This window comes from Tursiops truncatus, chromosome 20 (assembly GCF_011762595.2).
Source record: "Tursiops truncatus isolate mTurTru1 chromosome 20, mTurTru1.mat.Y, whole genome shotgun sequence".
In the NCBI taxonomy this organism is placed as follows: domain Eukaryota; kingdom Metazoa; phylum Chordata; class Mammalia; order Artiodactyla; family Delphinidae; genus Tursiops; species Tursiops truncatus.
Window position 1 is genome coordinate 25,214,497 of NC_047053.1, and position 23,431 is coordinate 25,237,927.

Genomic DNA, 23,431 nt, shown 5'->3' on the forward strand with positions numbered 1-23,431 from the left:
CTTGAGAAGAAAGTGTATTCTGTTGTTTTTGGATGGAATGTCCTATAAATATCAATTAAGTTCATCTTGATTAATGTATCATTTAAAGCTTGTTTCCTTATTTATTTTCATTTTGGATGATCTGTCCATTGGTGAAAGTGGGGTGTTAACATCCTCTACTATGATTGTGTTACTGTCGATTTCCCCTTTTATGGCTGTTAGTATTTGCCTTATGTATTGAGGTGCTCCTATGTTGGGTGCATAAATATTTACAATTGTTATAACTTCTTCTTGGATTGATCCCTCGATCATTATGTAGTGTCCTTCTTTGTCTCTTCTAATAGTCTTTGTTTGAAAATCTATTTTGTCTGATATGAGAATTGCTACTCCAGCTTTCTTTTGATTTCCATTTGCATGGAATATCTTTTTCCATCCCCTCACTTTCAGTCAGTATGTCTCCCTAGGTCTGAAGTGGGTCTCTTGTAGACAGTATATATATGGGTCTTGTTTTTTTATCCATTCAACCAGTCTGTGTCTTTCGGTTGGAGCATTTAATCCATTTACATTTAAGGGAATTATCGATATGTATGTTCCTATTACCATTTTCTTAATTGTTTGGGGTTTCTTACTGTAGGTCTTTTCCTTCTCTTGTGTTTCCTGCCCAGAGAAGGTCCTTTAGCATTTCTTGTAAAGCTGGTTTGGTGGTGCTGAATTCTCTCAGCTTTTGCTTGTCTGTAAAGGTTTTAATTTCTCCATCAAATCTGAATGAAATCCTTGCTGGGTAGAGTAATCTTGGTTGTAGTTTATTCCCCTTTGTCACTTTAAATATGTCCTGCCACTCCCTTCTGACTTGCAGAGTTTCTGCTGAAAGAGCACCTGTTAACCTTATGGGGATTCCCTTATGTGTTATTTGTCATTTTTCCCTTGCTGCCTTTAATATTTTTTCTTTGTATTTAATTTTTGATAGTTTGATTAATATGTGTCTTGGCATATTTCTCCTTGGATTTACCCTGTATGGGACTCTCCATGCTTCCTGGACTTGATTAACTATTTCCTTTCCCATATTAGGAAGTTTTCAACTATAATCTCTTCAAATATTTTCTCAGTCCCTTTCTTTTTCTCTTCTTCTTCTGGGACCCCTATAATTCGAATGTTGATGTGTTTAATGTTGTCCCAGATGTCTCTGAGACTGTCCTCAATTATTTTCATTCTTTTTCTTTACTCTGCTCTGCAGTAGTTATTTCGACCATTTTATCTTCCAGGTCACTTATCCATTCTTTTGTCTCAGTTATTCTTCTATTGATCCCTTCTAGAGAATTTTTAATTTCATTTATTGTGTTGTTCATCACTTTTTGTTTGCTCTTTACTTCTTCTAGGTCCTTATTAAACGTTTCTTGTATTTTCTCCACTTTTTTTCCAAGATTTTGGATCATTTTTACTGTCATTATTCTGAAATCTTTTTCAGGTAAACAGCCTATTTCCTCTTCATTTGTTAGGTCTGGGGGTTTTTGCCTTGCTTCTTCATCTGCTGTGTGTTTCTCTGGCTTCTCATGTTGCTTAACTTACTGTGTTTGGGGTCTCCTTTTCGCAGGCTGCAGGTTCGTAGTTCCCGTTGTTTTTGGTGTCTGCCCCCAGTGGCTACAGTTGGTTCAGTGGGTTGTGTAGGCTTCCTGGTGGAGGGGACTAGTGCCTGTGTTCTGGTGAATGAGGCTGGATCTTGTCTTTCTGGTGGGCAGGTCCACATCTGGTGATGTGTTTTGGGAGGTCTGGGCCTTATTATGATTTTAGGCAGCCTCTCCGCTAATGGACGGGGTTGTGTTCCTGTCTTGCTAGTTGTTTGGCATAGAGTGTCCAGCACTGTAGCTTGCTGGTCGTTGAGTGGAGCTGGGTCTTGGTGTTGAGATGGAGATCTCTGGGAGATTTTCGCCATTTGATATTACTTGGAGCTGGGAGGTCTCCTGTGGACCAATGTGCTGAACTTGGCTCTCCCACCTCAGAGGCACAGCCCTGACGCCTGGCTGGAGCACCAAGAGCCTGTCATTCACACGGCTCAGAATAAAAGTGAGAAAAGAAAGAAAGAAGAAGATAAAACAAAATAAAGTAAAATAAAACAAAGTTATTAAAATAAAAATTTTTTTAATAAAAGAAAAAAAAAAGAAAGAAGAGAGCAACCAATCTGGAAAACAAATCTACCAATTATAACAAGTGCTAAAAACTATACTAAAAAAAGAGAGAAAAAAAAAAAGGAAAGACAGAACCCTGGGTCAAATGGTAAATGCAAAGCTATACAGACAAAATCACACACAGAACCATACACATACACACTCACAAAAAGAGAAAAAGGGAAAAATATATATATATATCGTTGCTCCCAAAGTCCACCTCCTCAATTTGGGATGACTCGTTGTCTATTCATGTATTCCACAGATGCAGGTACATCAAGTTGATTGTGGAGCTTTAATCCACTGCTTCTGAGGCTGCTGGGAGAAATTTCCCTTTCTCTTCTTTGTTCGCACAGCTCCCGGGGTTCAGCTTTGGATTTGGCCCCACCTCTGCCTGTAGGTCACCTGAGGGCATCTGTTCTTCACTCAGACAGGACGGGGTTAAAGGAGCAGCTGATTCGGGGGCTCTGGCTCACTGGGGCCGCGGTGAGGGAGGAATGAGGATGCAGGGCGAGCCTGCGGCGGCAGAGGCCAGCATGACGTTGCACCGGCCTGAGGCACGCTGTGTGTTCTCCTGTGGGAGTTGTCCCTGGATCACTGGACCCTGGCAGTGGTGGGCTGCACAGGCTCCCCGGAAGGGAGGTGTGGATAGTGGCCTGTGCTCGCACACAGGCTTCTTGGCGGCGGCAGCAGCAGCCTTAGCGTCTCATACCCGTCTCTGGGGTCCGCGCTGATAGCCATGGCTCGCGCCCGTCTCTGGAGCTCCTTTAAGCGGCACTCTTAATCCCCTCTCCTCGCGTACCAGGAAACAAAGAGGGAAGAAAAAGTCTCTTGCCTCTTCGGCAGCTCCAGACATCTTCCCGGACTCCCTCCCGGCTAGCTGTGGCGCACTAGCCCCCTTTAGGCTGTGTTCACGCCGCCAACCCCAGTCCTCTCCCTGCGCTCTGACCGAAGCCCGAGCCTCAGCTCCCAGCCCCACCCGTCCCGGTGGAAGAACAAACAACCCTCTCGGGCTGGTGAGTGCCAGTCGGCACCGGGCCTCTGTGCAGGAATCTCTCCGCTCTGCCCTCCGCACCCCTGTGGCTGCGCTCTCCTCCATGGCTCCGAAGCTTCCCCGCTCCGCCACTGCAGTCTCCACCCGCGAAGGGGCTTCCTAGTGTGTGGGAACCTTTCCTCCTTCACAGCTCCCTCTCACTGGTGCAGGTTCCGTCCCTATTCTTTTGTCTCTGTTTATTCTGTTTTCTTTTGCCCTACCCAGGTACGTGGGGAGTTTCTTGCCTTTTGGGAGGTCTGAGGTCTTCTGCTCATGTTTAGTAGGTGTTCTGTAGGAGTTGTTCCACATGTAGGTGTATTTCTGATATATTTGTGGGGAGGAAGGTGATCTCCACGTCTTACTCTTCCGTCATCATGAAGCCGTCTACTCATTGGTTTTTAAAAGTTACTCACACCTGGCTTATAATTCCTTTGTGTTGATACACCTTTATATCACATTCTGAAATCTGAGATAGCACACCTTGTATTATAAAATCTGTTCTCCATTACATAGGAAGTATTATACTTACATTACAAATGCATACCAGTAAAACCTAGGGAGCCTGTGATTTCTGAATAAAACAGAAGTTTCTGTCTAGAGCAGAGAGGGCAAATAGATTTCAACTCACTTTCTCAAGTGTTGTTTGTGAAGAATTCTGAGGCTATATTCAACCTCACTGATATGTCTTTTTTTTTGTTGTCTGCATTGGGTCTTCGTTGCTGCACACGGACTTTTCTCTAGTTGCAGTGAGTGAGGGCTATTCTTCCTTGTGGTGCATGGGTTTCTCATTGCGGTGGCTTCTCTTGTTGCGGAACACAGGCTCTAGGTTCACGGGCTTCAGTAGTTGCAGCACATGGGCTCAGTAGTTGTGGTGCACGGGCTTAATTGCTCCACGGCATGTGGGATCTTCCCGGACCAGGGATCAAACCCGTGTCCCATGCATTGGCAGGTAGACTCTTAACCACTGCGCCACCAGGGAAGTCCCTGATATTTGTCTTGATGCATCAGAGATGTCTGCTGTGGGTGCCGGGGGAAGAGATGTGTGGGACACATACCACATTTTTTCAGTCTTTGGTCTTTTAGAGCATATTGCCAACACAGGAACTCTGCCAGGATGAACAGTAATAATGCAAACCGTAGGTTGGAATGACAAAATAAACAGTGACATTCCCCCCCAATAGTTCTTATGAGATAGTCAGTATTTAAGAGCTTTGCCTTTATGACTTCAAAGGAAAACTGATTTCCAATAGGCATGTTTTGTCTCATATCTTTCCAGACAGAGTTCATTAACAACCCTAAATGATTGTCTGAACTTGGGGTAGAACAGCCTATTAGGTTGTTTCCAGGTAGGAAAGAATGTAGATCATAACCTATATATGAATGAAATTTGTCATTGTCAGCCTTCTGTATTAATTAAAGGCTTAAGTTACATTGTATCATCTCATTTATAAAATAAATTAAAAAATGGAAAACACAAAAGGAAAAATTTGAGATTGTTTTTCTTACCTCCAACCTTATTTTGCACGTAGAGTCCATGTTAGGTAATTCTAATGTGATTAGAAATTAAGGAGACTGGGGAAGGGAGGGTGGAGAGTGAGGGATGGTTTCTGGATGGGAAATAAAAAGCTACTACTTTTAACTTTTCCTAAATCCTTAGCAGATGATTTTAGCTCCACTTTAGTAGGTACTGTCAGGAGCCCTCCCTCTTAAGACCTCATTAATTTGGCTGCTTTGATTAATTTTAGATGAGTTAAGAAATAGCCATGGACAGACTACTGAAGTCTAGGGCTCACTTGATGAGATGTCAGGGCAATTTCTATGTACCTAACTTCAGTGTAGATAAGGGAAATGGGGGTAAGCTCCTCACTGCCTTTGCATGTATGGCAATCCTGAGCATTTCATTCTTAATGAGACTATAATGAAGAAATCAACAGAGGACTTGAAGGAAGAAGTATGGAGCTTATTAAAATATTTTGTTCCCAAGTACTTCTAGCTATGATTAAATTGTAAGGTATTAAAACCACTAGTCTGGATGTACCCATCTATGTGATAACTGGTTTAGAATATCCAGTAACTAGTACAGTGCCTGGTATGTGTAGGGACTGAATAAGTATTTATCAAATGAGTGAATATGGTCATTGAGGAAGCAGTTGATAGGGAAAAAATATGGGCTTTAGTATCAGACAGACCTGGTTTCTAATGTTTACGCCACCACTTTTGAGTGTGACCTTGGTATAATTAGTAGTATTTCTATTGTCTGTAACCCCTTTTCTCATCAAAAAACAAGGATAGTAGTTTATATCTCCCAGGCTTGTTTTGAGAATTTAACAAAATAACTCACCTGGCACAAGGTGAGTGCCTAATAGATGTTCATTCCCCTTCCCTTCCCTTATATTATTCTACTGCTATTTGCCAGTGGAGGAGCTTTATACGACAGCATTTGCACAGCTGCAAATAGAAACCAGCAACCAAAACCTACACTTATACCTCTCCCCAGCCAGTCAGCAGCCCTGTGACAGGAGCAAAGAGGCTGCAGGGCTCAGGAGCCTGAGACAGCCTGCTCTGGATCTTCTATAAATACCTACAAAGGGGTGTAGCCATATGAAACTCTGTATGAGCAACTGTCATCTAAACAGAAGGCCAGCCAGCTGACCGAGGTTACTCAGAATGGAAAGCCCACTGAAATGAATAAAATATCCAGATCTAGACAGCCAACATCAAGCTCTTTTTTCCCCTATTTAACCAATAACAGATATAACTGAGGCAGGAAGCATGTTTTTTAGCATTTTGGAGGGATAATATAAGAAAATCCTTTGGGATTGTGTAAAGTACTTTGGAAATTCATCACCTTTCTAGGGTTATACTTTTATTTAGCCGGATATGGCATCTTCTCTGCCTCCAAGACCCTTTATTTAAATTTCTCAACAAATACTAACTTTTTTGTCACTTTCCCTTCCAAATTTGGTTGCTGGATTAGTCTGCTAGGGCTTCCATGACAAAATACCACAGACTGGGTGGCTTAAACTGGGTGAAAAATTTATTTTTCTCACAGTTCTGGAGGACAGAAGGCCAAGATCAAGATGCCATCAGGATTGGTTTCTTGTGAGGCCCCTCTTCCTGGGATGTAGACAACTACCTCCTCACATGGCCTCTTCTCTGTGTTCATGGAGAGAAAGGTCTGATGTGTCTTCCTCTTCTTACAAGGACACCAGTCCCATTGGACCAGGGCCTCACCCTCATGATCTCATCTAACCCTAATTACCTCCACAAAGGCCCCATCCTCCAAACACAGCCACATTAGGGTTTAGGACTGCAACGTAGAATTGGGGGGTGGGGACACAATTCATTCCGTAACAGTTGCTTCTTCCTTAAATTACTTTCCATAGGTCTCTAGCACCTTTTTCTTCAGTCAGTTATCTCCAGTACAATGTATTATAGCATATAATCTTTCTTCCTGTACATTTGCCAAGTTTCAGGCAAATTGCAAGAATTAATACAAACCAGTGCCCCTTCCCTCAAGCTCTAGGCTTTAGTGCGAGAAATAGCTGAGGGGCAAGGGAGTGTGGTAAGTAGAATAATGGCTCCCTGATAATATCTATGAGCTAATCCCCAAAATCTTTGAATATGTTAGGTTCCATGGTAAAGGGGCATTAAGGTTGCAGGTGGAATTAAGGTTGCTAATCAGCTGACCTTAAAATAGGGAGATTATCCTGGATTATCCATGTGGGTCCAGTCTAATCACATGAGTCCTCAGCAGTAGAAGAGGGAGCCAGAAGGAAAGAGTCAGAAAGAGATATGACAATGGAAGCAGGGTCAGAGATATGTTGTGTTGCTGACTTGGAAGATGGAGGCCACAAGCCATGGAATGTGGGTGGCCTTTAAAAGCTGGAAAAGCAAGGAAACGGATTCTCCCCTAGAGCCTCCAGAACGAAATTTTGCCTTGCCAACCTCTTGATTTGAGCCAGTGAGAACTGTGGCGGACTTCTGAGCTACAGAACAGTTAGCCAGTAAATTAGCATTGTTTTAAGCCACTACATTCGTGGTCATTTGTTACTGCACCAAGAGAAAACTAATACAGGAAGTTAGAAGTGGAGGAGAGAGGGTGATGCTTATGATGGACCTAGAATGTGTCAGGCATAAAACTAGGGGATTTATATGTTTTCTCTCTTAACACTATCGAGGAAGGTCTTACATGTTTTCTAGATTGGGAAACAGACTCAGAGTTTAAGTAACTTTCCCAGAGACATACAAGTAACCCAGTTAGTGCCTGGGCAATACGGAATTTCAGACCAGGTCCGTGAAGCTGATACAAAAAGATAGTGACCATGGTCTGCATCTAAGCCTGAGATCTACTATTGTGTGACCTTGGATAGGGCACTGGGACTCTCTTAGCCTCAATTTCTTCAATTGCCACATGATGTGAAAAGTTTAAGACTGCTGGAGAAGCAGGTGTCACACAAATAATTTTTATTCATACTGAATAAAGGTTTTATGAATTTTATGATAAATTATTTAAAAATGCTTTAGAGATAGAATCTATGATCATTGAATTAATCAGTCAATACATCTTTAATTATTTCATCTTGTAAAGCTAAAGACCTCTTTTCAGGTGGTCTCATTTAATCTAACCCAAAGCCTCCATATATATTGTTGAAACCAACCCATATAATAGAGCCTCAGAGAGGAATATAACATAATGGTAAAATTCCCAGAAGTCAGATTTGGATCCAGATGCTGGCTCTAACATTTATCAGTTTTATGACCTGGAGTAAGTTATTTCACCTCTCTCAGTGTTAGCTTCCTCATATATAAAATGAGGATAATAAATATAACTGTCTCTCCTTTAAAATATAAATATATATAATATAAATATATAAAATATAAACAATATAAATATGTAAATTAGGATATATAATATTTACAAAATATAAGTATAAAATAAGGTTCTAACAAACAGTTAAGCCCATTTATTCACAAGTCCAAGGTGGCACCATTAGAAGCAATCAGTATGTAAAGTTCATGAGAGAACTGTAAAGGTTGATGGCATATATGGTTTTTATCCCATAATTTTTTACTGTAATTGAAGGTTTCTGTGTTATAGCACTCACTCTCAAGTGGCTTTTGCACTTAGCATTATGGAGTCAATAATACTGACAAAATACCTCAAGAGTTTAAAGATGATCTCATGTGGAACCCCTCCAAGTCCCCAGTTTTGTGATGCTCAGTTTTCTAATATCATATGTATATTTATAGCGTTATATTTTTAGTGTAATCAGCTTAACTTTGATAGAAAAATAATATTAGGATAAGTATAAAATAAGTTGAAGTTGTATGTTTCAAATAATTTTAGGGTTTTTTTTTAAGATTTCAAATTTGGCAATTAAAAAAATACATTTAGTTAGATGTTTATTAAACTTATTTTATTGTATAAATTAAATGAAAGCCTTATAACTTGTATTACAGTTCTTACCATTTTAATAAGAACATTAAAATTTTAAACATCTACATTTCATGCACTTCTACTCATTAAGTGGGAATTTAATATGGAAACTTTGGCAATGGTCTTGCAAACTTGCTTCTAATTAAATTTAGTTTCCATTAATCTATATTCTGACAGTCTTTTGATTACTAACATATTTCAAGTAGCCTGAAAATATATATTTATTGCCTGCTTTTTGTATTTTAGAAAGACAAGCTCTTTGGTTTGTAAAAAGTTGTACATATATTTAATGGGAAAGTAATAGTCATGGCTTCATCTTGAAATACTCTCTTGAAGTCATTTAGAGTAACACTAGCTGCTGTTACAAACCCTGCTTTTCAGTGGCTTAACACTCACACACTAGTCAGTGCGGGAATCCCTGGTCGATGGGTGGCTTTTCTTTTCTTTGGGTAGTGATTTTGAGACCCCAGCTCCTTCCAGTTCATGGCTCTGCCATCCCCTAGGGCCTCTGAGTTCTCTGCATTCAGTTATGGATGAGGCGTGAGAACAGAGAAGGCATTCCAGCGCTGTTCTTGAAAACCCCTGGTCCACAAGACGTAAACATCAACTCTCTCCCCTTCCACTGGTGGGAATTAGTTACATGCTCACATAAGGATGTAGGGGGAGCTGAGAAATGTAGTCTCTGCCTGGGAGCAGCCTCCTGATAACAACTCCACAGTGTGGAATGGAGAACATAAATTTTGGTGGACACTGCCAAAGGGGATATATGAGAATGTACAAATACACCAACTACAGAATTTTATAAAATTGCTTATTATTATCTAATAGTCCAGTGTCTAGGCACCAGTGTCAGTAGGACATGTTCTTAGAGGTCTTCTGAATTTTTTTATTCTATCACAATCCAAAACAGCATCAATTTTTAAAAGTTACCCAAAGCTATAGTCTGAGACCATAGAAATATTTTCTTTTTTTGAAAAATGTATCACCTTTGGACTTGGTATGTTTTTGCCTCTGTACAATAATTGACAGCAATCTAAGCCTGTGTATATTACTTCAAAAATATAATTCATATTTTTTCAGGACTTTTCAGCGTTCATTTTTTACAAGTCTAGTGATGTAATTTTTTTCCAATATTATGCATAAGTAATATATTACTGTAGCTTTAGATTCTTGTAACATAATGTACTATCTAGGCCTAAAGATTTTTTAATTAATTGGATTATTTAATTGCAAAATATATCTGATATGTTTTTTATAGAGAATGCCATAAATATAGAATAGAAATAAAATTTGTCTTCAAGAATGTAAAGATTTGAATGGGATCCTGCTAATGTTTGATCAGAGCCCCACTGGATTTCCAAATGCCTAATTACAAAATTCTCAAAGTATTCTGTGATATTTACAGAATTCATTAATGGGAAATACTCATTTTGATTTTAGGAGTATATTTCCAAAGTTATGTAAGAGGGAACTCTTTATATATCTGTGGAAATAAACTGCTTGCAATTTTCTCTTAAACATGTTTTGGAATGGATACTTTCTATTACTAATCTGTAGTCATTCTCATAACCAGTGTCTGACAAGATTACATGCTGCCTCACCAAGGTTTGGTGACTTTTTTATAGTTTTATTGACATGGTTCACTTTCTGTTCTTCCCTTCTGATTTGTTTTCAATTGGGAATATTTCTTATTAAATCTTTTATTTTCATTACTACTTGAAGTTTATGGCCAGTTGTAAAATTTTTCAGTGATTCCAAGTACTGATACCAGAAACATTTTGGATTAACATATTTATTTGTCTTTATTTTCTGGCTCATATGAATATTATATACATAAGATTACCCTGCTCTCTGTAAAAAAAGGACATTGTAAGTTAATTACTTTGGCTTATTATTCTGCAGCTTTATCTTAAATAGATAATATATGCAATCTTGCTAAATTCACAATAACATATAAATAGTATCATTTACAATGGAAGATTAACAAAAGAACCTCTTTCTTCATCACAATTATAAGAATGAATCTCTACAAAACAAGTGTTCTTTTTGTCTTTAAACCACTTTTCTCTTAACTGGCTGTCCTAAATTTTCATTTAGGAAGAAAGCATTTTGCATGCTAGGAGGTAAGAAACATAAGGAAGGTAATTATAATGGAATTTAAATAATTCACTTACATTTCTTTGGCAATAAAATAAAGCATGTTCTCTTAGGGTTTATTTTTTTATAAGCGCTAAAATATGTCTTTCAAATTACTAATATTATAAAAGAAACCACACAACACTGTCGTCTCCCCAGCTCAAATATTACTGTTTTCCAACAGCAGATTTGGCAGTCATTCAGAGGCAAGTAGTATTAGGCTTTTTAGATTTTCAAATATATCTGAACTGCTGTTGATTGCTCCCCAAATCAGGTCAGATACACTCTCTGCAGGAACATTTCCCAGAGGTACTGTATGTTCAAATGGAAGATTTTCATGTTTCACAGTCAGCCTCATTTATTTTCCAGACCTCTAAATTTTTCATACTAAGTAGCAGCATCTCACTTTGTGAACAATGGGGTCTTTATTAATTAAACAGAGTCAACAGGGTTGATTTATTCTCTCTCTTCTCAGTTGAATTACCAAGCACACAAATCAGAGAGGAAATATTTCTCATAGTAGAATGTTCTCCAAGCCAGTAAATCTGGGATTATCTCATCATACCGATTATGTCAAAGCTCTTTAGTCACCATGCTCACCAGGACATAAAATTGAATCGTATACACACAAATGGCCCCGTTCCAGCATCACAGGAAGAATTCCAAGTTTTACTTACAATATTCAGAAAACCCTAATTATTAACAAAAAACAAAGAAACAGCCATGATCATTATTGAATATCTACTCTTCACCAGGCACTTTACATGCATTACCTGTGTTTTAGAAGCATTGGTTCTGGATGTGTTTTTTTTTTTTCTAGTGATTGGCTATTGTATTTGCATGTTTGGCGCTAAGGTGTGTGTTTTTCAATTGTGTACAGAGAAGTGTATTATGAACATAAGATTAACCAATTAATATTTTATGGTATTATTTTGTATTTGGAGAAAGATCAGATGTTGATTTGTTGATTAAAAAGTGCCAAATGAAGTTTACTGTCAAGGATGACTTTCTGGCAGAACTTTCTAATATTCATTGTTCAGAGTCTATAACTACATTTTCTTCTTAAACATTTTACTTTTGCTTATTTTATATTATCAATTCAGTGGAATGTCCATATATGGGCAGTTATAATATTTCAAACATGAGAATTTTTTTAAGTCACATAAGAAAGTGTGTACCCAACCTTACCCCTCAGGTAATTAATTGTGCCTGTTTTTCTTCCTTTCCAGCCTCCCCAGTTAAGGAGCATTGTAGGGGAGGAAGGATTTATAATAATCTAAATTAAAGTCTCTTCTTTGGACTAACATATTATAAATGTGCTGATAAACAGTAAAGTAAATATACTAAGATATCCCATCAAGCTTTTTCCTTTCAGTTTTAAACAGGTACGTTGTATGGGACAATGTGTCCTCATTTCCCCTTGCAGTGGTATTCTAGCCCTCTGTGTTACACTCACTGGTAATTCTTTAAAACCACTTTCAATTTAGGCAGCTTTCCAGCTTTACAAAAGCCTTGAAATGAAGTTAACCTGTGCAGAATCAAATGCTTTGTAAGTTTAGCCTCCATAATAAGAAATCGCACTAAACCATTTTAAAGAGGTAATAGTAACATGGATTACTGTCAAGAGAATAACTATTCTTTGTATCACTTAACCACACTCTGAGGTTTTGAAACTATGAAGATATCTGGGCCTTGCCACCTCTACCTCCATCTTAAACAACCTAAGTGCATTTACTCTATCGTGAAACTATAAGTGATCTTCTTCCATGGAAAGCTGCATTTTCAATATTTAAACAGAAGAGTGGAACAATTTGTTTTAGGGGATAGGGATAGAATTTAGAATATAGGACTGAAAACAAACCAAATCTAGTAATAACAGTGAAACTGACCATTGGTACTAAGTGCAACATTTCAGTTATTGTCATCAACAGGCACTAAAGTAAGTGCCTCTTTGTGACAGATCCCAAGTTGTGCTCAAAGGCACACTCGTCCCATGCGTGCTAATAGGGCATGTTAGTTTGAGTAATATTATAAACTCTTGGAGAGTCGTAAGACACATTAGTATATTTAGGGCTCTGGGAAATCCTACAGTAAAAAAAACCTACTTAACTATGTTTAAACTAGTGTATCTCAAAGTTATTTGACCATAGAATTCTCTTCTTCACATAATATGTATTAAAAACCCTTATAACACACTTCAGAAATGTTATTCTGTAATATTTTAGGAAGTAGGAGATACTTTGAGATCCACAATCTTATTTGATCCTCATAAGTGCCAGCCCTCAGATGGACTTGATCTAAGACATGATGCTTCTCTGAGGTTGAGTTTGAGTAGGATGGGGGCAGGGGAAACTGATCTAGGATGGATAGGGCAGTGAGGTAAGCCAGGGCTAGAACAAGGATCCAAGGAGAAGGAATAAGTCATCCTATTCCAGAAGCTGTCTGTCCAGGACTCAGGAGCTGGGCAGATAGTGGTGGATTTAGGCGAGTCATCCAGCTGAAGGCTGGGAGTTGGATACTAGGTCTAAAAAACACCATGCATCAGGTAGCGGCACAAGTAGTGATGTTTCACCACTTCCTGAACATGCCCCATATGTTTGTACGTCCTTCCTTACCTCTGCTTGTGTTCTTCCCTGAAACGCCTAGTTACTTGTTCTGAGAATATGTTTGGTACCATAGACTCAGAGATAAGAAACAGCTCCTGCCCTAAAGGAGCTTTGTATGCAGTACAAAGGCCTAAAAATAAACAGGCATTTGTAATATGGTATAAGAGATAAGGCCATGGGCACAGATTGGAGGAATCTAGAGGGAGATTTGGTTCTTTAGAATTAGTTTGAGTTAGCTGAATAAACAAGACGGGAAGGGGGAAGATTGTAGCAGAGAAGAAAGTATTGTTGAGGCAGGTAAGAAACAAGGTATTTCGTACTATGGAATATGTATTTGATCCAGAAGGCATTAGTTTGCACTGAATTTTTAGCAGGTGAGCAGCAGTGTATGATCTGTCATTTAGGAAGATCTCTTGGCTGGAGTGGAGGATGAATTAAAAAACTAGAACAGAGGCAAAGAGACAAGCTGTTTCAGTGGCCCAGGCCATAGCATTGGAAAAGGAGAAAGGAAAAGATTCCAGAGATGTTACAGAAAGGCAATCACAGGACTTGCTGATGGATAAAGAAGAGTGAGGAGTCAAAGATAACACATTCTCCTGCATTCTTTTGTTTTTTATCAAAGAATAAAGAAAAAAATGGGTTTTGTTGAACCTAAAAACGTATCTAAGACTTTTAAAAACTATTGGATCCAGTTCCAACTGCTTCCTAATTCAGGAGACTGCAGTAGGGTGGAAGCAGTGTCACTGGGATCACTGCTTGCGTGGTGGGTAGAAGTACAGTCTTTCAGATTGTAATTGTATCCCTTTTTCTTCCCAAGTCACGTAACACAGACTACATCCTGGATGCATCCCGTGATGAGCGCACTGACCCTGTCCTGCTCAGAGGAGAACGAAGAGGATTGCTCCAGAGAACTTCCTGACCAGAAGAATTGATGGTTTTCTGTGGGAAGCTGCGGTCCATGGTCTTCTGGCATCTCCGTCGACGTGGAGGACTCTGACACGCGACATCTAAAATAGGAGTAAACCACACACTATTTAGTGAAGTGAAATGGAGATTGGATTTAAGCTATTTTTGTAAAACTTTTTGATATAACTGTATACATTTACAAAATTAATTGCCACTACAGTAGTTCTTTAGGAATAATCTGGTCCTGTTTTTGAAATCATATGTAATTAGATTTTATAATATATATAATTTTTCATATGTAATTATGTAATTTTATAGTTAGTTCTTTATAGAATACCAGACACAGTGGTTTTTATAATTAAGACACATTGAAAATTACATGAACATAGTGAAACACTTCATTTATTTGGTAATTCACTAACCTCTTATATGCGTACCTTAGGAAAGTGATTTCAGCAAGCTTTTCCACAGGCCACTGGATATATAGCTTACATCTTTATGATGCTTTCTAATTTACAAAATGCTTTTCAGACCCTGTTTTGTGTAAACCATACAACACGCCTGTGAGGCAACTCCACTGGGTATTTTTCAGTTAGGGAAAGAGCAGTTCAGAGAAATGAAGCACCTTGTCCTGGAGCTGAGGCTCACACCCTCACCTTCAGATTCCATGTCCAGGCCCCTTTGCCCCACACCCTGATGTCCCTGCAGAGTCAGGTCGCAGCCCGACACACAGGGTCGCATGTCTCTGTTGATGCAGCTGAGCTCCACAGCTGTGTACCCCTGGGGCCACAGAGACTCAGGGGGCACTTGTTCATTCAAACATGGCCCCCACCCAACCTCATGGTTCTCCTATAAACCCTTCCCCCAAACACTCACCAAGCAGGGGCATGGCTTTGTGATGTTGATTCAATGGGCTTCTTTCAGCAGCTCACATTTTTCTAAAGTAAAGGGACCGACTCCCTCTTGGGATTTGCCCTGCTGGGTTGTCCTTGCCAGAGGGAGTGTTGAGGGGAGCTGATGAATAGAGGGGCATCCGGAATCTATGTATCAAAAGAGACATCCTTGAACTCCTCTGCTGTGCGTTCCAGACTGACCTCATTATTGCTGATATCAGCCTCCAGACCGATTATGCTTCCGATCTTATTTCATCTTACTGTAAGAATGCTACTAGACAGTTTTTGGAAGGAATGAGCCATTGACTTGGAGTGCTAAAGATTTTCTCTCCATTTAATGATTTAAACCTGGGGCTGGGAAGTTGGGGTGGGGGGTGGGCAGGGAGGAGGAAGTCATTTTAAATGCTCTGGGCATTAAGTACCAACTGAATAACAAAAAGGGACTTATCCTTACGCAGTGTTATTATATAGTTAGGTGATGTACTGTACTGAGTAAGCAAGTGAGCAAGAATCATTAATTAATCAGAATACTGTTCCCAAACCATCCGTGATAGCACAGAGACGTTACCGTGTCTGTCTGGCCTCCTCTTCTCCCCACCACCGCCACTGCTCTTCTTCCTTTCCCTCCTCTCCTCACTCCCTTCTCTCTTTCTCTCTCTCCTGCCCTCCCCACCTCTGAAATACAAGTAAGAAAAAGGAACTCGGAGCCTTGAGGATCACTTGACTCAGTGATTTTCAAACATCTTTTGGTGAAAAAGACTCATTTTTCAAATGAATTCTTAAACAGAATCTCAATATTTGTAACAGATTTTTTTTTTAATATTTCTGTCCTGCTTCAAACAAGATGGAGGCCCAATTAAAACAGCCCCCAGCACTGCTATGCAAACCTAAAACTCCTTAGAATATAGTGTCAGAATCATCCATTGTAACCATTTATATACATGAGTAAACTGAGATCTTGAGAGCTCACACAGTGAGGTCAAACTTAGACCTAGACCTTGAGTCTCCTAGTCTACGACATTGCATATGGTATATTATATAGATCTATGTGGTAAATATATGTGCACATTATGCTCAGGCACACATTCCTGAATATATGTAGGATTTATAATTTATGTCTTGAATGATAACATAAGTCAAATCCAGGCTGATAGGTAGTCATTAGCCCTGAGAAAAGTTTCAGAATGGCTGGAGAAACTTGTGTTTCCTCTGACAGCTCTTTGAATATTAGGAAGCTGCAGGGAGACAAGTTTTGAGAGAAGGCCCTGAAGGAGCTCTTTCCTTGTGTCCCCCAGAGGTGAGTGAAATTCTCAAACACCCCAAGTTACTTTTATAAATTAGTATCTATAATTGTGAAAGTACAGACTATTTGTGGTTGCCAAATTAATGGTATGAAGTGTCCCTCCCTTTCCTGGGAGTGTTTTTCTAATCTGTTTCTAGTGAGGAAGACACAGAAGATGCTCAAGTCACTTGGCATCAAGATCCTCAGGAAGCAGTTCACTGGCGGACGCCTCATAGGTTAACTTTACCATTTGGTGCCACTTTCCTTCCTGCTTCCTAATCGAATACCTAATGGAAAAGGCCTACAAAAATCGTAATGAAATTATTTATTGGGCATTTTGTACCATACATTCGTGACGGATAATTTGCATGTATTATTTCATTATCTTCTTAAAACAACCCCATGAGGTAGAAACTATGATCATCTTCATTTTGTAAACAAGTTTAGGATTAGAGAGAGTTGCTGATCTTTGCCTCAGGGTGATTTATCACCTACGTGTGGAAACTGGGGCTCAAGGCAAGTCTTGCGGGGCCCATTCTCTTAAACCACCGCAGAGCCAGTTAGAGCCATTGTGTGTGACACTGGCGGCAGAGCTGGGGTCCGGGGGTCAGTTTTACGAAGAGGCAGATTCAAGTTCAGTGTGCTAAGGAACTTCCTCGTAGTCAGAACACATCAGTAAAGAATTCCCCAGGAGTAAGTGGAAACCACGTCCCAGGAAGTGCTCTGTCAGGCTGAACTCCTTACTGCAAGACTGTTGCTGAGGGGTTCAGGGTCTGAACTGGCTGGACCATTTGAGCACTGACTGAGATTTCTTCCTCTTTATGCTTCTGTGACCTCTGAACCCACAGATGAATGCCCCAAGAGATGCTCAAAGAAACATATGGTGGGGAGTCATTAAGAATCCTTATTCAATGCAAGTAGAATCCCCCAATTATTTCAGAGTGAGTTGACATTTTTATAGCCCATCTTTCTTTAAGTCAACTCTATTGTTGTGGTCATTGTAAACTCTTCTCTGTTGACCCACTGACTCAGATTGTAGGATCTAAAAATCTCAATGTTCTTACATGCTTCCATCTCACTTTACTAAAGAGTGACCTGGCTTAGCCTTCCTTATGTATTTAATCTCAGAATATTGACCGAGCACCAACAATGAGCCAAGCACAGTACTAGGCACTATGGTGAAGTAGGGCAAAAGCCGACCATTTCCTGGCGTCTACTTACTGTTGGCTGAGAAGTTAAAAGCTTCTCAGGTAGTCAGAATTGAATAGCTTCTCTTTAATTTTTTTATTTTAAAAATAATCTATTTCCATTAAAAAAAGAATCAAGTAGTATGGAATTGAACAAAGTCAAAAGATAGCCTATCTCACTTTCCCAAGGTAGCTATAACTAATACTTTCATGAGAATTTTTACTCAAAGGAAATCATACTGTTAAGTATCTTTCTTTTGACTTAATATATTATGGTCATTTTTTTCATGGTGATACATAGATTAATGTTATACCTCAAATGTCTCCATAAAATATCACTACCCAAATAACACCTAATTTCTGTAGCCAACAATCTATTGATGAGCACTTAGACTAATTTAAATTGTCAGGCTTCCCTAGTGGCGCAGTTGTTGAGAGTCCGCCTGCCGATGCAGGGGACACGGGTTCGTGCCCCGATCCGGGAAGATCCCACATGCCGCGGAGCGGCTGGGCCCGTGAGCCGTGGTTGCTGAGCCTGCGCATCTGGAGCCTGTGTTCCGCATCGGGAGAGGCCACAACAGTGAGAGGCCCGCATACCGCAAAAAAAGTAATAAATTAAATAAATAAATAAATAAAAATTTAAAAAATAAAAATAAATTGTCTTCTGTTACTAACAATGCCACAGTGAACATTCTCATATTCATTAAATCCTTTTCCTCATACATCTATGTACTCTTATGCCAGTATGTCTATAGTGATGATACATTCATAAAAGTAAATTACTACATCAAAGTTATGTTCATTTTAATTTTGGTATAAATTCACAAATTCTCCTCCATAAAAATAGGACCGATTTACACTACCAGCAATAGTGTATAAGAGCTTTTCTTCTCTATCTTATAGAACAATTTTTTAGTCGAAAGACTGCCAATAACTTTTCTGATTGTTTTCGTCCTTAGAGTAATCCTTTTTCCATCATTATCTAAAGACCTGAATTTTTTCATCATTGTGTTTTAGTTGTCCCTTGACAGCAGAGGCTGACTCTGTATATAGGGGAGTCTAGCAGTGACCAATTCACTGTATGTCAAACACGTAATTACTGTCATCTTTTTATTTGAAAGTATTGACCTTTCCTACTTTATATATAATGGTGGCGAGGACCAACTTTTATTTTTTTATTTTATTTTTTTTAACATCTTTATTGGAGTATAATTGCTTTACAATGGTGTGTTAGTTTCTGCTTTATAACAAAGTGCATCAGCTGTACGTATACATATATCCCCATATCTCCTCCCTCTTGTGTCTCCCTGCTAACCTCCCTATCGCACCCCTCTAGGTGGTCACAAAGTACAGAGCTGATCTCCCTGTGCTATGCGGCCTTGGCAAAGTGCAAAGCACAATACAAATGCACTTTGAGCCTTGGTTTCCCCATCTCTGTGAGGGGATAGTATTCCCCTGACTCTTCCCAAACCAGTTCAGCTCAGCAACCATTTCCTGAGCACCTGCGAGATGCCAGACAAGATGCAAGGTCTTGAAGATAACACACTGAGTAGTTCTGATTCCCAAATCAAGAAGCTCATAGTCTAAAACCCTTTTTTCCTTTCTTTCCTTTTTTTCTCAAAAACCTTGTATTTTTCCTTAAAGGAGTGAGAAGTTAGGGGTTTGGTTAATAAGAACCCCTGAAGAGAGGCCCTTTATCACTCTCTTAAATTTGAATAATTCCAAAATAATATTAACAACAACCTTTGACTAGAAATAAAAGAAAAGGAACATACTGTATGAAGGGCCTCTCCAATAATAAATTCTAAGCAGCTGTAAAAATACAGAGTCAAATGATACTTTCATAAAGTATTTGCAAAATTAGAAAGTATTATCCTTTTTCTAGGGGGAAATGGACATTTTTATTTTCTCTGCTAAGTAAAATGCAACTATTTCAAAAGTCAACAAACTTGAATTTTACAATATACAGAACAAAAAGAACTAAGCTAACATTAAAACAACTTACATACTTTATTGCATATAAATTTTGAGGATGAAAAGAACTTTAAATAGAATACGCCCATGAAACTTAACTTTAGAAATAAAATCCCAAGATGTTTTAACTATAGCTATCCACATGTAATATCATTGTGCCTGCATGATGATTATGTAAATATTAATGCAGTTCTGTATTTGCTTTCTTCATATGACTTTTTAACATTTAACTAATACTACTTTTTTTTTTTTTTTAAAGTTTGAATTTCACTCTCAGCGTACAGGGGTGGTCTGAGGGAAAGTGCAATCAGATTAGTAGCTATGACCCCTCTTCATTCCTGTTCCCCCATCACTAAAATATTATCTGTCACTTTACCCTGTTTATTCCTTATACATTATTTATCAATTTGTAATGATCTATTTGTGTTTTGTCTTCCTTAATAACAGGAGTAAGAATGAGAGTACGTTCCTTGATGACAGGGATTTATCTGTCTCATTCACCATTATAGGAAGGATCTAGCACCATGGAGGAGGATCTAACACAGTGCCTGTCACATAGTAGGTGTTCAATGCATACTTGCCAAATTGAATGTATAATGTACTGTCCATAGCTAAGACTTAGTTCCCACTTTAACTCTCATGCCCTTGTATTCCTTTATTCACTTTAAACACTGAGTGCTACCACATGGCAAACACTGCAAAGTCCTAGAGATACAGTGCAAAACATATGTGATCCTAGCCCCTATGTGATTTATATATATATTTTTTTCTTTCTTTCTTTTCGGTACGCGGGCCGCTCACTGTTGTGGCCTCTCCCGTTGCAGAGCACAGGCTGCGGATGCGCAGGCTCAGCGGCCATGGCTCACGGGCCAAGCCATTCCGTGGCATGTGGGATCTTCCCGGACTGGGGCACGAACCCATGTCCCCTGCATCGGCAGGCGGACTCTCAACCACTGCACCACCAGGGAAGCCCGTGATTTATATTTTATGCAAAGGATATTCAACTGAAATTAACCAAAGCTTTTTACACTTATTTTCTTTATTTCCCTTTTTTATTCCATAGCTGAACTTCTAGTCCATTTAATGCTCACTGTCTCAAGAAAGGTGTGTGGCATCAGAAAGCAGAGGAACACATGCTCTTTTAAGTTTCAAAAGTCTGGCTTCTTAGGGAATTGGAAAGGATTCATGATTTAGATCAAAGATCTGAGAGCACATATGATGTGGAAGAGCAAGGCTTTCCTACTCCCTGTCTAGGAAATAATTCCCTTGGCTGTGGGAGAGGAAAAAGAACAAAAATGTTGGTGCGACTCAGAGAAAGGGGCTGGGCCCCACTTCCTGGACCACCTTCTTGGGAGCAGCAAAACACAATTATATGAGTTAGTGTTGAGAGCAGAGGAGACCCATTCCTCACTGTACCCTAGGATGGAAATGATTGCATGCTGTGTATAGGCACAGCCTTGGACAACTTCAGTGAGCTTAGACAACTTCAGTGAGCTTCCTCTAGCCCAGTGTGGTCCAAACTGGAAGATCATATTGATTCCCATGAACCCAAAAGGATCACAGGAGTAGCAGGAAGACCCACTGGACCTAAATGAAGATTTTTTCTATTCAGTCCACATGGCCTCTCAGTGAAATGCAACTTGGATAGTGACAACAGACCATCTAAACCCAGAGTGCCCTGGCACTAAGTAAGCCTCCCAGAGTTTAGCAATGACTCCCCAGAATGGAGGGAAACTGCAAGTTGACTGAGATTAGTATTGGTCGAGATCACTTATTCCCTACCCCTGATGTCTTCTGGCCTGTCCGCCTCTGCATTCACAGGTAGTAACTGACATGCTTGGTGAGCTTGGGAGAAAGAAAAAGACATGTACTGTTTCTAGAACATTTCTTAATATATTCCCCTTTCTCTGATCCATGCAAACACTGCCTATTTGTTTTTCAGGTCTTTCTCATTTATTACCTGCATAATGGCATGGAGGCAATATACCTTTCTCTCTCTCTACCACACCTGTCCCCATCAACCTACCCACCACACTTCTGTTAGAATTATCTTTCTGAAACACACATCTGATTCTATTGCCCCCTTGCTGCTCTTCAGTTCCTAGCACCTGCCATTAACTGACCCTTTCCTCTCTTCCTCCAGCAGCATTTCTCACCCAACAGTCACTCAGATAGACTGTTTTGTCTAGGGAACGTCTCCTGCCTCATTCCCTCAGCAGATTCCTTCTCATCCTTCCAAGACACCCCTCGATACACCTCTTCTGTGAAGATCCTAACACATGCTGCTTCCCCCCAGCCAGCACCGGCACTCTAGGTACTATCTCTTGTTCATACCTCTGTCCAGCCCCTCTTCCCACTCGGGGGTGGTGGAGTACGAACTTCCATCCCAAGAGGAGTTGCTGACCTATTTGTCCAGACACCCATTGGGGTACTACATTTATTTACTAATTTATTTCTATCTCGTGAACTGGGTTACTGGGTCGTCAAGGCTTGAGGTCTGGTCCTACCCTCTCTTGTGTGCTTCCTGTCTCCATGTGGTAAAAAGCATCAGAGCTCTGGTTAAAGCCAACTAGTCCCTCTCACTGTGGCTGTCCCACTCAACATCACAGCTAGGTGAGTAAATCAGGGGGAGTTGGGAGGGAAATGGGAAGATAGAAGATTGGCTCAGATAGTCCGTTGTTTCTTATTTATATATTGTTACATTGGGGTATTTTTTTTAATATTTTATTTATTTATTTTTAAACTTTTGGCTGTGTTGGGTCTTCATTTCTGTGTGAGGGCTTTCTCTAGTTGTGGCGAGTGGGGGCCACTCTTCATCGCGGTGTGCGGGCCTCTCACTGTCGTGGCCTCTCTTGTTGCGGAGCACAGGCTCCGGATGCGGAGGCTCAGTAGTTGTGGCTCACGGGCCCAGTTGCTCCGCGGCATGTGGGATCCTCCCAGACCAGGGCTCGAACCCGTGTCCCCTGCATTGGCAGGCAGACACTCAACCACTGCGCCACCAGGGAAGCCCACATTGGGGTATTTTTATCTACAACCTGGAGGGTGAGAAGGTTAACTGGGAGGAGACATGCTCTAAAATCCTACCCCATCCCCCTATCGCTGCAAACCTTTTAATAAAGCCTCTGTCACACTATACTTGCAATTAATTTGGGCGGGAAAGGGGGGCATGTGTCTCTCCTACTAGACTTTGAGCCCTTTAAGTCAGAATCCATATCTTATTCTTTACCTCTCTCACAGAACATGGCAGAGTATTGTTCAATAAATGCTTACAGAATACATTTTAAAAGTGATTCATTGCTTTCAAAAACTCTTTTGGCTGTTTCCTGCTTCTGGCAGAAAAAAACAAAATGAATGAAAAAGAAAATGAGATGGGAGTTTAAGAACATCTACACCAGCTAGTTCTACTAAAGTTGGAATGATGTAGTGGATTTTTCTAGAAGAAGGAAGTGTATGCTGCATAAGCTTGACCACAAAACTCACAGTGTGATTGCAGTGGAAGGGTTGTAAAGCACATACAAAAATATTATTGATTTACCCAAGATTTTGAAAAATACAACAGAATGATTTTAGTATGGAAGGGTAGGTAAAGCCTAAAACCAAAATGCATGTGCATTTCAAGGCAACAGTGTTGAACTTCTATTCTTACAGGTTAATTAATCATGTTGCTAAAGAGTTGATTTGGTACAAGGGAGTTATGTATTGCCACAGTACTTTGAAGGTGCAGAAATTATCCCATCTATAAGTCCGTTGGAATTGCTTGTGTGTGCTGTTTCGCAATACAGAAATACATCTTTCATCAGCAAAATATGGGGTGAGAAAACAGGAAGACAAAA

At 39.8% G+C, this 23,431-nt stretch overlaps 1 protein-coding gene across 4 annotated transcripts in view; it reads left to right on the plus strand.

Annotated features, from left to right (window-relative positions):
• STXBP4 (syntaxin binding protein 4) overlaps nt 1-22,876 on the plus strand; it is a 190,617-nt gene extending 167,741 nt beyond the window's left edge. For all 4 annotated transcript variants that reach the window (XM_033848305.2, XM_019945363.3, XM_033848303.2 and 1 more), the window contains one exon: nt 14,174-22,876. In XM_033848305.2, coding sequence (XP_033704196.1) covers nt 14,174-14,288 — 115 coding nt within the window. In that variant the 3' untranslated portion in view covers nt 14,289-22,876. The remainder of the gene's footprint in view (nt 1-14,173) is intronic.
• The last annotated feature ends 555 nt before the right edge of the window (nt 22,877-23,431 follow it).